Source organism: Rhinoderma darwinii, chromosome 4, assembly GCF_050947455.1.
Source record: "Rhinoderma darwinii isolate aRhiDar2 chromosome 4, aRhiDar2.hap1, whole genome shotgun sequence".
Classification (NCBI taxonomy): Eukaryota; Metazoa; Chordata; class Amphibia; order Anura; family Rhinodermatidae; genus Rhinoderma; species Rhinoderma darwinii.
This window is the reverse complement of record NC_134690.1, coordinates 237,778,494-237,794,947: the sequence shown is the minus strand read 5'-3', so window position 1 is coordinate 237,794,947 and position 16,454 is coordinate 237,778,494. Positions and strand designations below refer to the sequence as shown.

General features: G+C 40.9%; 1 protein-coding gene across 1 annotated transcript; it reads right to left on the bottom strand.

Moving 5' to 3' along the window:
• Positions 1-327: 327 nt before the first annotated feature.
• Positions 328-9,592, bottom strand: LOC142761051 (calcium homeostasis modulator protein 6-like). Its single transcript, XM_075864242.1, has 2 exons — positions 8,989-9,592; positions 328-771 (listed from the first exon to the last, which is right to left on the bottom strand). The coding sequence occupies exons 1-2, from the start codon at positions 9,544-9,546 to the stop codon at positions 373-375; spliced, it is 957 nt and encodes a 318-aa protein (XP_075720357.1). The 5' UTR covers positions 9,547-9,592; the 3' UTR covers positions 328-372.
• Positions 9,593-16,454: the final 6,862 nt, after the last annotated feature.

The window sequence follows — 16,454 nt, the reverse complement described above, 5'->3', positions numbered from 1 at the left end:
TTTCGTCACCATTGCATCTATGGCGCTCCTTTGGAAGTAATAAATGTAATTTTCACTCTAAGTTTGCATTTTGACATTGTATGTACTTAATTACTAATTTTGTACCCTTTCATTGGAACCTTGTTTTATACTGCTGTGTGTTCACATGTCTTTTGCTTGAGAAAGGCTCTAGTGTACAGAGCTGAAACGTCGCACATGGGGCAATAAAGTACCCTCTTTTTTTTCACTCTAACTACGGTGTGCTGCCTGTTTTTTTGGATTGCTATATATATATATGTGTGTAATTTGAAAAATAAAAACATTATGGCTGTCAAGACACAGTCAGGCAAAGTTCCCTGCGTCAAGGACAAAATTGGCTGCATCCTTAAGTGGTTAAAGAGCTGCGGTTGCAAAATTCACTTCAGCTGGACATAAAATACTCCTGGAAGATTCTCTCATACTATCATGGTTTGAGTCTACAAACTTATGCAATGGTGTATAATACGTTTTTTTGTTGTTCCATGTGTTTGCTGTCGAGATGCTGTTCCAATCTTTGTTTCCAGGCGTGGAATATTTCTCTGCAGTTTCCTGGTTGAAGAAACTTTTCACATTCCTTTCAGCGAGTTTTGCAGCATGTTGTTTGGAATCTTGATCGAAAAACTTCTGCTCATTTTCTATGTAAGTTTTCCAGAACATCAGTTGGAGATGGCGAACTGGTGATTGACATCTGCTTATGCAAGTGGAGGCTACCACAACAAGCAACACAGAGGCTATCAGACACCAGCCAAAAACCTGTGTGATCAGGACAAAAATTGTTAAAGCACAGACCTTAAATCTATGGAAAGCCATATATTACGCTACACATCTAATTTTTTTGGAAGTGTTGTTGCTTTTATAGATCACAAAAAAGTTAACTTGAAATTTATATTGTCGTTGTTCATTGGATCTTGGGGGCCTATGACCCAAATGCTCTGAGAAGCCAAAACCAGGAGTGAGTCAGAATCACGAAAAAGGTTCAAATCTTTCCATTACACAATATCAAATTATTTAGTCTGTATAGGTTCCACTCCTGGTTTTGGCTTACAAATACAGAATCAAAATACTGCTGTATGAACGTGGTCTTAGTCAGTGTTGTCCACAGCCCACAATAAAACAAACCTGCAATCTGATATGGACTACACTGATTTATGCATGAGTGCTAGGTTTGTGTACACATGTACAACAATGCAGCAGATTTTTGTGAGCAGAGGCTCTGTCACCAGATTTTCAAACCCCTATCTCGTATTGCAGCAGATCGGGGCTGCAATGTAGGTTACAGTAACGTTTTGTTTTTTTCAAAAACGAGCATTTTTGGCCAAGTTATGAGCATTTTTATATTTATGCAAATGAGCCTTTCTTATGTACAACTGGGCGTGTTTAAAGTTAAGTACAAGTGGGCGTGTATTGTGTGTGTACATCTGGGCGTTTTTACTTGTTTTACTAGCTGGGCGTTGTGAATAGAAGTGTATGATGCTGACGAATCAGCATCATCCACTTCTCTTCGTTAACACCCAGCTTCTGGCAGTGCACAGACACACAGCGTGTTCTCGAGAGATCACGCTATGACGTCACTTCCTGCCCCAGGTCCTGCATCGTGTCAGACGAGCGAGGACACATCGGCACCAGGCGACAGAGGCTACAGTTGATTCTGCAGCAGCATCGGCGTTTGCAGGTAAGTCGATGTAGCCTCTGTCGCCTGGTGCCGATGTGTCCTCGCTCGTCCGACACGATGCAGAGCCTCTTTAAGGGTATACAATCCTATCTGCTTCCTGAGCCGTGGCCTATAACACAGTAACAGCCCCCAGCATCCTCCCTGCTCTACGTAGGACGCAATGTGCCACAAGATGCTGAATACTTTCTTACCCCCTCCCTCTAAAATCCAAAAAACAATGATGAAAGGGGAAAAAAAACATAGGAGTCTGAGAACATCTCGAATATTCATGTAAGTTATGTAAGAAAATCTGCTAGAGGCATGTTAAATTTGTCAGTGGTCCCATTTTCCACAAACGAGGCTAGGTTTATGCAAATTGTTAAATCCTACACCGCTTCACCTTTCCCCTGGCTCAGTCCTATCCACTGAGCCACTCCTATGCCCAGGCCTATCCCCCGGCCCAGTCCCTTCCTTCGTTCGTTCCAGTCCGATCCCCCATACCAGTCCCATTCCCCATCCAACATTCCATTCACAATCTACTCCTTCTCAATCCTTCTCCGCCACACTTTTCTCTTCCATCTGCTATCCCCACACCTTTCACACCTAGAACCCATGATTTTCCATCTTATTACTTGACCTATTTGTTTTGTTTCTGCTGTTTAACCCCTTGAAGACATTTTTGGCCTTGTGGCACGGCCTATTTTTTCAAATCTGACGTGTCACTTTGTGGTAATAACTTTGAAATGCTTTTGCTTATCCAAGCGATTCTGGGATTGTTTTCTCGTGACATATTGTACTTTATGTTAGTGAAAAAATGTGGTCGATAAATTCAATATTTATTTGGAAAAAAACACCAAAATTTAAAGAAAAAGGTGCAAAATGTAATTTAATTTTTCTAAATTTAAATGTATCTGCTTGTAAAACAGATAGTAATGCCACACAAGATAGTTACAAGTTTACATTTCCCATATGTCTACTTTATGTTTGCATCCTTTTTTGAACGCTCTTATTTTTCTAGGACGCTGCAAGGCTTAGAACTTTAGCAGCAATTTCTCACATTCTCAAGAAAATGTCAAAAGGCTATTTTTTAGGGACCAGTTCAGGTCTGAAGTGGCTTTGAGGGCCTTATATATTAGATAGACCCCATAAACCACCACATTTTAAAAGCTGCACCCCTGAAAGTATTCAAAACAGCATTCACAAAGTTTCTTAACCCTTTAGGCACTTCACAGGCAAAGTAGAGGTGAAATTTACAAATGTCTTTTTTTTTGCTGAAATTCATTTGTAATACATTTTTTTTGGAACACAGAAAGTTTTACCAGAGAAACGCGAGTCAATATTTATTGCCCAAATTCTGCAGTTTTTAGTAATATCCCACATCTGGCCCTAGTGTGCTAATGGACTGAAACACCGGCCTCAGAAGCAAAGGTGCACCTAGTGGATTTCCATGCCTCAATTCTATTAGAAAATATTTTTGCCACCATGTCAGGTTTGAAAAGGTCTTGTTGTGCCAAAATATAGGAAACACCCCCAAAAGACACCATTTTGGAAACTATATCTCCCAAGGAATGAATCTAGGGGTATAGTGAGCATTTTGACTCGAGGTTTTTTTGCTAAATTTCTTTGAAATAAGCCATAAAAATGAAAATCTAAATTTTTTCCAATAAAACATACAATGTTTTCATTTTTACAAGGAATAAAGGAGAAAAAGCACCCCACCATTTGTAAAGAAATTTCTCCCGATTACAGCAAATGTACCTCTTAGTTGCCTAGAGTTTATGGACCAACACCAGTGACCTTTCATCGGTGCGACCTGCCGGGTACTTTTCACTGGGGAGGAACAGCGCCGTTAAGTGGAATATCCCACATGTGGTCATAAACGGATATTCGGACACACGGCAGGGCTTGGAAGGAAAGGATCGTTTTTGGCTTTTGGGAAACTCAAATTTTGCTGAAATGGTTTGCGGTGCCATGTTGCATTTGCAAAGCCCCTGAAGGATCAAAACAGTGGAAGCCCCCCAAAAGTGACCCCATTTTGGAAACTACACCACTTATGGAATTTATCTAGGGGTATAGTGAGCCTTTTGATCCCACAGGTTTTTTTGCAGAATTAATTGGAAGTAGACCTTGAAAATGAAAATCTAAATTTTTTTTCCCCATGAAATGTAGTTTTATCTTAGTTTTTTTAATTTTCACAAGGTCTAAAGGAGAAAAAAAACACTACAAAATTTGTAAAGCAATTTCTCCCAAGCACGCCAATACCCCATATGTGGACATAAATTGTTGTTCAGACACAGCAGGGCTTAGAAGGGAAGGATTGCTTTTTGGCTTTTAAAGCTCAAATTTTGCAGAAATGGTTTGCGGCGCCATATTACATTTGCAAAGCACCTGAAGGATCAAAACAGTGGAAGCCCCCCAAAAGTGACCCCATTTTGGAAACTACACCCCTTATGAAATTTATCCAGGGGTATAGTGAGCATTTAGACCCCACAGGTTTTTTGCAGAATTAATTGAAAGTAGGCCATGAAAACCTACATTTTTTTCCCATAAAATGTAGTTTTAGCTTACAGTTTTTAATTTTCACAAGGTCTAAAGGAGAAAAAGCACCCCGACAATTGTGAAGCAATTTCTCCTGAGCACGGAAATACCCCATATGTGTTATTTAAAAAAAATATACAGTGTATGTTTTAAAAAAAAACCTGCTTAAAATAAAATGACCACAGATGCTGATCAGTGATGGCGGTCACTGATCAGCACTCAGTGGCCGCAGGGCGCACACACAGAGATGGTGCAGGGGAAAAATTGACAAAGAAAAAGTGTGTCAAAATTTGAGGAGGTCACAGATCAAAACTCTGTGGCTGCAGGACAGGGACGGGGGGGGGGGGGTGAAGCATCAGGGACTGTGACAGGGAAATTTAGGGACAAATCATAGTGCTGCACAGCAGCACAGTTGATCATGATGATGATGATGACGACAGCAGGATGCAGTAGACGACGATCGCCAGCAACACAGGCCTCAAAAACGGTCAGTATGGCTCACAGTAGGTATGCAGAGGCTCTGCTCACCATTCCTAACCGGAATGAGGTGGGCAGAGCTGGTGCAGGGTGTTTGAAAGACCCACTATGGCTGCGATTGGTCGGTCTATACAGACCAACAATCGTAGCAATCGGGGAGGGGGCGCTGGGTTCCACCGCCCTGTGGATACAAGGCAGGTATCAGTGCTGTCCTAGACAACACCAATCACCACCTATCACTGTGCCCTGTGGCACAGTGATGGGTTTATGCCGAAAAAAGCTGCGAAAGGCCGGTCAGAATTGACCAGCCAATTGCAGCGATCGCTGATGCGGGGGACCACGTGTTTCCCCTGGGCGATGGGTAAAGATGGCCTGCTGTCAGGGACAATTAAATAAAATAAATGTGCACAAGGCCCCGGGACCAGATGGGTTACACCCTAGAATTCTTAAAGAGCTTAGTTCAGTTATTTCTGTCCCACTTTTCATAATATTCAGAGATTCTCTAGTGACTGGTATAGTGCCAAGGGACTGGCGCAGGGCAAATGTAGTGCCTATTTTCAAAAAGGGCTCTAGGTCTTCCCCGGGTAATTATAGACCAGTAAGCTTAACATCCATCGTGGGGAAAATGTTTGAGGGGCTATTGAGGGACTATATACAGGATTATGTGACAAAAAATAGTATTATAAGTGACAGCCAGCACGGTTTTACTAAGGACAGAAGTTGTCAAACTAACCTGATCTGTTTTTATGAAGAGGTGAGCAGAAGCCTAGACAGAGGGGCCGCTGTGGATATAGTGTTTTTGGACTTTGCAAAGGCATTTGACACTGTCCCCCATAGACGCCTAATGGGTAAATTAAGGACTTTAGGTTTAGAAAATATAGTTTGTAATTGGATTGAGAATTGGCTCAAGGATCGTATCCAGAGAGTTGTGGTCAATGATTCCTACTCTGAATGGTCCCCGGTAATAAGTGGTGTACCCCAGGGTTCAGTGCTGGGACCACTATTATTCAACTTATTTATTAATGATATAGAGGATGGGATTAATAGCACTATTTCTATTTTTGCAGATGACACCAAGCTATGTAATATAGTTCAGTCTATGGAAGATGTTTCGTGAATTGCAAGCAGATTTAAACAAACTAAGTGTTTGGGCATCCAGTTGGCAAATTAAGTTTAATGTAGATAAATGTAAAGTTATGCATCTGGGTACCAACAACCTGCATGCATCATATGTCCTAGGGGGAGCTACACTGGCTGATTCACTTGTTGAGAAGGATCTGGGTGTACTTGTAAATCATAAACTAAATAACAGCATGCAATGTCAATCAGCTGCTTCAAGGGCCAGCAAGATATTGTCGTGTATTAAAAGAGGCATTAACTCGCGGGACAGGGATGTAATATTGCTACTTTACAAAGCATTAGTGAGGCCTCATCTAGAATACACAGTTCAGTTCTGGGCTCCAATTCATAGAAAGGATGCCCTGGAGTTGGAAAAAATACAAAGAAGAGCAACGAAGCTAATTAGGGGCATGGAGAATCTAAGTTATGAGGAAAGATTAAAAGAATTAAACCTATTTAGCCTTGAAAAAAGACGACTGAGGGGGGACATGATTAATTTATATAAATATATTAATTGCACATACAAAAAATATGCTGAAATCCTGTTCCATGTAAAACCCCCTCAAAAAACAAGGGGGCACTCCCTCCGTCTGGAGAAAAAAAGGTTCAACCTGCAGAGGCGACAAGCCTTCTTTACTGTGAGAACTGTGAATCTACGGAATAGCCTACCGCAGGAGCTGGTCACAGCAGGGACAGTAGATGGCTTTAAAAAAGGGTTAGATAATTTCCTAGAACGAAAAAGTATTAGCTCCGATGTGTAGAAATTTTTCCCTTCCCTTTTCCTGTCCCTTGGTTGAACTTGATGGACATGTGTCTTTTTTCAGCCGTACTATGTATGTAAAAATCAATGGGCAGATGTTTGGAGGTGTTCAGCCCCCGTATTTTCAGACGTTTTTCGGGGTGTTTACGGCGAGAAAAACGTCTGAAAGTAAGCCGTGTCAACATACCCTAAGCCAAAACCAGAAAGTGGGTCCGCAGGAGAGGTACAAATCTTTCCGTTATATATTTTCTCTATGTAGGCTCCATTGCTGGTTTTGGTTTGACATTTTTTGTACACTAAGGTCTTTGTGGAGTAGAGATGCTCATTTGCAACTTTTAAAAATTTCACACATGTGTCTAAATCCTGGCTTAAGCAATAAGTCTCACCCACTTTACACTTCACTTTTTAAAAACTTGACGTGCAGGGCGCTAATGTCACTTAATTCTGATGCAAATAATAAATAAGACACCATTTGAGTAAAATGCACCAAAAGAAAATTACATAAATACATTGATGGATGTGGGCCAAATCCTCAACTAGCCTAATTGTTCTCATACTTCGTGTAGTTAACAAAAAATCTCATTACCAAAGTATCATTAAAGCGGGTCTGTCATTAGACTATGCTGCACTATATAAGGGCAGCATAGTATGAGCCTACATGACTCTCAGTTATGAGGGATGTATTCATGACGTAAGCACATCTCTGCGGCTTTCCCCGCCACTCTCGGTGGTGATTGAAGGCTGGCTGCTCTGCATCTGCACTTTGAGGAGGGCAAGGGGAGGCAAGGAGCTCTACCGTCACGAATAGACCGGACTCAAATATGAAGCAGAGAGAGACGTAGTAGTAGTAGTATGTAGGTTATGAATGTACAGTATAGAAATGCTGTACTTACATAAGGTGAAATGTGATCCTCATTTGTAGGACCTGGGATCGTCTTCCCCGTCTGTGGTCTGTGGTCTGTAAATAGTCCTCAAGTAGTCCTGTTGTATCACAGGTTTTTTTTTTGGACCACTTTAAAAAGTGTCTAGTGAGGTAGAAGTATCAAAATTGCACCATCTGTGACAAAATTTGACACGTTTGTCAACACTTTCTAGACCTATACACAGTAGTAAATCTTGTAAATAAAAAAATGAAGTTGCCCTTTTAAAGTTAAAATTTCTAAAATTGGTGATGTCTCTAATCTTGAACGACCACTGATTTCCAGGATTACATAGCTCTATTGAGCACTATTTTTTATAAAACAAAATCCCAGTTCCTCTTTAGGCAGCTGTAGATTTGTAGACGTGGTGTAGAAATAAATATTGTGTGTAACTTGCATATTTGAGCTATTTTTCCTTCCTTCTGTTGCTTTCTGTAAGTTTCATTTTTCTCTCTCCATACTTGCTGGTGGGGAGAAGGGGGTGCTCATCCTGGTGCGATGTTCGAGCTGTGCTATATTGTCTGATCCAATCAGATGTCTCCTCTCTACACTTCCCCAGTCTCATACACATTCTAAGGCTGAGTTCACACATTGCAAAATAGAGCAGATATACCACGGTACAAAACGCATTTTGACAGTGTGAACATGTGAACCGAGCCTTAGGGTATGTGCACACGACCAATTTTCAGGCGTAATAGAGGTGTTTTACGCCTCGAATTACGCCTGAAAAGATGGCTCCAGTACGTTGGCAAACATCTGCCCATTGCTTGCAATGGGTCTTACGGTGTTCTGTGCAGACGAGCTGTTATTTTACGCGTCGCTATCAGTGCAGGACACTTCTTGGGATGTAATTGGAGCCGTTTTTCATTGACTCCAATGAAGAACAGCTCCAATTACGTCCGTAAAAGACGCCGTGAAAAACGCGTGCACTTGTAAAAACGTCTGAATTCTCCTGAAAACAGCTCCGTAATTTCAGAAGTTTTTGGCGTTGACGTGTGCACATACCCTAAGGAGGACTGTAATAGGATATCACCCTTCTCCCCCCTCTCAGAATTAAACTGACACTGAATAAGGGATAGTACTGCTGCTGCTGCTGCTACATCCCCCTCTCCCTTTCTAATGATCACAGTTTCATTCTAGATAGATTTATTTGTGAATTTATTTATTTATTTTTTACTTTGGTACTATTTCGGTTACTGGAAATCTAGCACATTCTACACAGAGGGCCAGTCAAATGAATTGCGGTTTGCTTAGAATGCGGTGTCAGATTTATAGAAATCCTTATATAACCCTTTATATAGAGCCCTTTCATTCTCAAAATCACCAACGTGATCATTTTGACTGGATACCCTTTCTTACATATATTACATGCCACCTATCTTCTTTACTGATTTCTACTACTAAACACATTCATACTTTTACATGCATGTATTTAATGGTCACTTAAACAAATCAATGAGAATATATATATATATATATATATATTTATATGTAAAGAAACTTACCTGAGACTCAGCACGTATGCTGCCCTGTATCTGTTCCAATACAGCCCGGGAAAGGTTCATTTTAGCAGATGATGCGCAAGGTATGAACAGTAACTCTTTTACACACACATGATTTGTCCCACAAAATCTCTCTTTTACGTAGTTTAAAGGAAGTCCCGTAACAATACATTCATAAAAATTTACCTTTAGAAGAGCCAGGGCAATCCAAGTCATAGGAGGAAGTGCTGACAAAAATGTCACTTGTAAAAATATGTACAAGCAGTGTAGCCTTTTTCCACACCAATAATAGAATCCTCTGTCAAATGCATACGTATTGCAGCAACCGGTGACTTGTTTCCAGAACGAAATATTGAGCATATAGCCCAGAAGGAACAATAGTAATGCTGGTACCAGAAGGAATACCAATCCATATGTATGGCTCCAACTGTTGCATGGACATTTGTACACTATGGATGAGAAGAGGTTTTCACCTACAGCTGCCAGCAAGGACAGGGCACTGTAGCCAAGAACCGTCTGATATTTCACGGCTAGAGCAAAAAGAGTTTTGAAATTCTCCATTACTTATGGTTTCTAACCGTTCCTTTCGTCTTACATGACCTAGTTATCTGCTAGTTTCAATTTGACTTCAGTTATTGTTTTTAAAAAAGGAAGTAGAATGTGATACAATAGAGGAACAGAATCTGTATGGTCTTTCAAAGGTTTCATGCAGACTGAAAACTTCAGAATACAACATTTCTCAAGCAGAAACAATGTAGCAGATTTAATAATTCTGCCCTAAAGTTAAAGATCAGAGCCGGTTTTAGACAAAGTGTGGCGCTGGGAAAAATTAAAACTGGGGACCCAAATGCTGAATTATTGTATCAATAATACCGTCAATACAGTAGGCGGTGTGATAGAGCTGCAGGACTGATTTTGTGTGTGTCCAGGAATGTGGCAAGACTCAAAGCAAATTTCCCCCCTCTCTCACACATACACATATATATATATATATATATATATATATATATATAGGTATTGAATCATACCATTATACCAGGACCAAATAATTCTACCATACAAAGATTAAATATTACCTGCATACTGTCACTGAACACAACTCACTATATAAAGACCAATATTACCAAAAATAATGCTATACAAGATCAAATACCACCACACCATAACCACAGTGACTTAATATTACCATACGGTTACTGAATAATACCGCCACACCCCTAGTGACTAAATAATATCCCGTACTGTTACTGAATAATACCGCCACACCATAACCACATAGTGACTGAATAATACCACCGTACTGTTACTGAATAATACCGCCACACAACCACCAAGTGACTGAATAGAACCGCCATACTGTTACTGAATAATACTGCCACACCATAACCCCCTAGTGACTGAATAATACCCCGTATGGTTACTGAATAATACCGCCACACCATAACCACATAGTGACTGAATAATACCACCGTACTGTTACTGAATAATACCGCCACACCAGAACCACCTAGTGACTGAATAATACCCCGTACGGTTACTGAATAATACCGCCACATAGTGACTGAATAATACCACCGTACTGTTACTGAATAATACCTTCAAACCATAACCACCTAGTGACTGAATAATATTACTATACTGTTACTGAATAAAAACCACTGTACAAATACCAATATAACCATGATACAGTGACTATATAGTGGTAGCTACCAGTTCCACACAAGCACTCTTCAGGCCATATAAGTGATTACAGTATAGCTAAAACCAGTGACGGCATCTTCTCTGATGAGTCGTTATCTTTCACTTTTCCCCAGATCTCTATGACGACTTCTTCCAGCTAGCATTGTCTCTGCAGAATTTGGAAACACAGACTTGTTGGTTTCCCGCTTTTACAGCACCCTCCCCACCTATACCCCACAATCTAGATAAGCTCGACATCCACAGTACCTCAGACAGTATTGTGTGGGACACCCTTGGTGCCCCACACAATAAAAATGCCCCCTCAGTAATAGTGCACCCGCACAGTAATAATGCCCCCTGTGTGCCCCAATACCGTAATAATGCCTCAGTTAGTGCCCCCGTACAGTAATAATGCCCTTTTTTTGCCCTACACAGTAAGGGTCGGTTCACGAGAATTTGTTGCTGAAAATCTACAGCAAATATAGTAGCAGCAAAGTGGATGAGCTAAAACAAATCTCATCCACATACTGCTTAAATACTGAGCGGAAAAAATGCTCAGACATCGACCTGCGGTGCGGAATTTTATTCCACAGCATGTAAATTGTATTTGCGTAAACACTGCTTATCTTTTGCGGGTTTTCTCCATTTAATTCAATGGTAAAACCAAAAAGGAGTTGTTGCGTTTTTTTGAGGTGGGATCGCAGGAAATCCGCCGCAAAAAAACGCAAAATTAAAATCTTTTACTTACCCAGAAGTCTGTGTTTCTCCCTCTAGATAGGCCTCCTGGGATGACGTTTCATCTCATGTGGCTGAAGCAGTCTCCTGGAATGGAACGTCATCCCAGGAGGCCGGCCTGCTAGCAGCCTGGCTAAGTGCAGCAGTTGTCCGCAGTGGACATTCCGGGCGAAAAACTGCACCACTATTTGGTGCGGTTTTTCGCCTGGAATTCCATACGGCGCACAGTGCGTATACGCTGCGTGATTTTACAAAGCGTATCCACCTCATGTGAACTCCGCATAATAATGTCTCCCTTAGTGCGCCATACAGCATTAATGCCTCCATACAGTATTAATACCATTTTTAGTGGCCTCATTCAGAAATCATGCTCCCTTTGTGCCCCATACAGTAACAATGCCTCCTTTATTTCCTGTACACAGTAACAATGCCCCCACACAGTAATAATTCCCACACAGTAATAATCCTTTAGTGCCTCATTTTCAAATGTCTCATTTGCTCCAAACAAGTTAAAATAAGGAAAACTTAATACGGATATAATCGCTGTGCCCACGTCGACGAGCGTCAGGGTCCTCTTCGTGCTGTCCACTACCGGGCGCAGGTGGTGCGATCCAGTAAAGTAATTGTGCCGCCTGCGCCGGGACACCAACATCCTCCGCGTCTCGGGTCCTGGAAAAAAGAAAGGCCCGCCATCGGCGGGCTCTTTACTTCCCTGGGCCCAGTTACGGCAGCAGGGGGTGTTACCGGGTCTGGAGTTGAAAGAGCCCGCCAGGTGGCAGCGGGTTGATCTTTTTACACCTCTAGCAGGGGTCTCCTGTGGAGATGTTGGCCCTCCCCTAATGCTGACCTTGGACAGGAAAAACTGTCCCAGAAGGGCAGAAAATATTTCACAGTGGTTCACAATGTATGAATAATTTGAAGCATATTATATTGGAGATTATAATACATTGCCTGTGCCCTGCAAGCTATGGGAAGATTCGGAACAAACAGAAAAGCTGTCCCATTGTTCTAAGGAAAAACTGTCTTCCAATCTCTCTCTCTCCCAAACACCTGTAAACCAAGGGGTTGTATCATTGAAGGAATTCTGCTAAATCTCATAAAGCTGTGATATAGTCCTACTTGGGTAAGCCTCCTGTAAAAGGAGGGTCCCCAAGGGTCGAGGATCTGCAGTGCGCACCATAAGTGGCTGAAAGGAGGATAAGAAGGATTAAAGTTGTGAATAGGGGAACCAGAAAAGGAACCTCCCTGGGAGTGCATAGGATAGGGAGAGAAAGCATCCTCGTAAGAGTATGAACTAGTATCGTCCTAGGCTTGTGATCCCAAGCCATAAATTGGCTCACACCCACTCGAAGAGAAAATGCTGTATTGTTAAACAGAGGATAAAAACAGGCCAGGAGAACTGGAAATCTCCAGCCTGTTGATCAAGCGATCCCACAATGTAAGGTAGTTCTGAGTAGGCGGAGGTAGAGTATCTCGGAAGGGTTTACTATCCATAGTAGGGAATAAAGGGAATAAAGAGCGAATGAAACCCATTGCTTCTGAGTGGCCCCATGAAACCAGTCTACCAGGCGAGTAAGTATCGAAACATAATGATTTAACTGAAAATCTCGGATGACAGATTGAGAGCACCAACGAAAAGGGAAAGTGTCCTGAAGAACCAAGACTTCTGTAGAAGGAACGGAAACATTTAGGATTTCAGTTTTGGCAAGGTGCATCTTATAATTATTTACGTAATCATAATGAAATTCTTTTAGTATGGACAGAAATTATATTCTAGGGTGGTTTCATATGATTGATTAAAGATCATCTGCCTAGAAAGAAGCTTTATACTCCTTATACTTCACTACTATGCCTCTGAAATCTGGATTAAGTTACCGCCAGATGCTCCATGACAAGTCATGAATTTGTTTCAGTGTCCACACAATGGTCGTAGATATTTTCTTCTCAAGTCGGGACACATGTTATAAAAAAAAAAAAATGCCCCTAAGAACAAATTTAAGAGCCTCCCATTAACTAGAGAGAAATGCAGTATATGCAACGTGGTGAGAGAGAAACTCTGTGATGGCATTGCCAAACGTAGTAATGCACACAGCAACATCTAGGAGGTTGGTGTTCAGGCGCCATTACCTGCGACGGGAGGTAAAGTCTGGTAAAGGAAAATAAATATAAATGGGAGAATGGGGTCCAACTCAAAAAATGCTGGCTAACAAATAATCAGTTCTGCTGTACATATCATGAAAGGCAGAATAATATGTGAAATCACGTTCCCCTGGTGTAGAATCTGCCATATATAAAAAAAACTGGAGTTTAAATAGAGATTGTTGGAGACTCGCTAGGTGGGAGAGAGAGATAGGAGACCTGCCCGAGGAGGTATCCACATACCTGTCTAGCACGAAGTTGAAGTCTCCACCCGCAATCAGGATGCCTTTTACAAAGTCCTCCGGCCACTTCAAGTATTGCTGGCATGTCCAAGCATGGTCCTGGTAGGGAAGATACAATTTTGCGAGAGTATAATCCAACCCAATATCTTCAATTTAACCCCTTAGTGACCCGCCTATTTTAAACCTTGATGACCAAGCTATTTTTTACGTTTTTCCATCGTCGCATTCCAAGAGCTATAACTTTTTTTATTTTTGCGTCGACATAGCTGTATAAGGTCTTGTTTTTTGGTGGACAAGTTGTATTTTTTAATAGCACCATTTTGGGCGTACGTATAATTTATTGATTAACTTTTATTAAATTTTTTGGGGCGTAAAAGAAAAAACCCAGCAATTTTGCCACTTTTTTTTTGCGTCTTGAATTTATGCCATTCACCGAGTGGTATACGTAACTTTATTCAGCAGGTTGCGATGATACCAAATTTATCTAGTTCTCTTATGTTTTACTACTTTTACACAGTAAAAACACTTTTTTTTTTTCAAAATTATGTGTTTGTCTCCATATTTGAAGAGCCATAACTTTTTTATTTTTCTGCCGATGCAGCTGTATGAGGCCTTTTTTTTTTTTTTCTGCGGGACATCTTGTAGTTTCTATTGGTACCATTTTGGAGTATATGCGACTTTTTGATCAATTTTTATAAATTTTTTTTGAAGGAAGGATGAACAGAAAACCACAATTCTGTAATTGTTTTTTATTTTATTTTTTACAGCGTTCGTTGAGCGGGTTAAACAACGTAATAGCTTTATAGTTAGGGTCGCTACGGACACGGCAATACCAAATATGTGTAACTTTTTTTTTAAATAATAAAGCATTTTGTAAGGGGAAAAAGTGGGGTTTTCATTTTTTTTCACTTGTTTATTACATAGTTACATAGTTACATAGTTAGTACGGCTGAAAAAAGACACATGTCCATCAAGTTCAACCAAGGGAAGGGAAAAGGGAAGGAAAAATTTCTACACATAGGAGCTAATATTTTTTTGTTCTAGGAAATTATCTAACCCTTTTTTAAAGCCATCTACTGTCCCTGCTGTGACCAGCTCCTGCGGTAGGCTATTCCATAAATTCACCGTTCTTACTGTAAAGAAGCCTTGTCGCCTCTGCAGCTTGAACCTTTTTTTCTCCAGACGGAGGGAGTGCCCCCTTGTTTTTTGAGCGGGTTTTACAAGGAACAGGATATCACCATATTTTTTGTATGTGCCATTAATATATTTATATAAGTTAATCATGTCCCCCCTTAGTCGTCTTTTTTCAAGGCTAAATAGGTTTAATTCTTTCAATCTTTCCTCATAACTTAAATTCTCCATGCCCCTTATTAGCTTCGTTGCTCTTCTTTGTATTTTTTCCAACTCCAGGGCATCCTTTCTATGAACTGGAGCCCAGAACTGAACTGCATATTCTAGATGAGGCCTCACTAATGCTTTGTAAAGTGGCATTATTACATCCCTGTCCCGCGAGTCCATGCCTCTTTTAATACACGACAATATCCTGCTGGCCTTTGAAGCAGCTGATTGACACTGCATGCTGTTATTGAGTTTATGATTTACAAGTACACCCAGATCCTTCTCAACAAGTGAATCCGCCAGTGTAGCGCCCCCTAGGACATATGATGCATGCAGGTTGTTGGTACCCAGATGCATAACTTTACATTTATCTACATTAAACTTCATTTGCCAAGTGGACGCCCAAACACTTAGTTTGTTTAAATCTGCCTGTAATTCATGAACATCTTCCATAGTCTGAACTATATTACATAGCTTGGTGTCATCTGCAAAAATAGAAATAGTGCTATTAATCCCTTCCTCTATATCATTAATAAATAAGTTGAATAATAGTGGTCCCAGCACTGAACCCTGGGGTACACCACTTATAACCGGTGACCATTCAGAGAAGGAATCATTGACCACAACTCTCTGGATACGGTCCTTGAGCCAATTCTCAATCCAATTACAAACTATATTTTCTAAACCTATAGTCCTTAATTTACCCATTAGGCATCTATGGGGGACAGTGTCAAATGCCTTTGCAAAGTCCAAAAACACTAAATCCACAGCGGCCCCTCTGTCTAGACTTCTGCTCACCTCTTCATAAAAACAGATTAGGTTAGTTTGACAACTTCTGTCCTTAGTAAAACCGTGCTGGCTGTCACTTATAATGCTATTTATTGTCACATAATCCTGTATATAGTCCCTCAATAGCCCCTCAAACATTTTCCCCACGATGGATGTTAAGCTTACTGGTCTATAATTACCCGGGGAAGACCTAGAGCCCTTTTTGAAAATAGGCACCACATTTGCCCTGCGCCAGTCCCTTGGCACTATACCAGTCACTAGAGATTCTCTGAATATTATGAAAAGGGGGACAGAAATAACTGAACTAAGCTCTTTAAGAATTCTAGGGTGTAACCCATCTGGTCCCGGAGCCTTGTGCACATTTATTTTATTTAATTTAGCTTGGACCATCTCTACATTCATCCAATTCAGTAGATCAACTGATATATTAACAGCACTGGCACCGGCTACATCAGCTGCTCTTTCTTCTGTTGTATATTCAGAGCTAAAGAACCCATTTAGTAACTCTGCCTTCTCTTGATCCCCTGTGATCAACTCCCCATTACC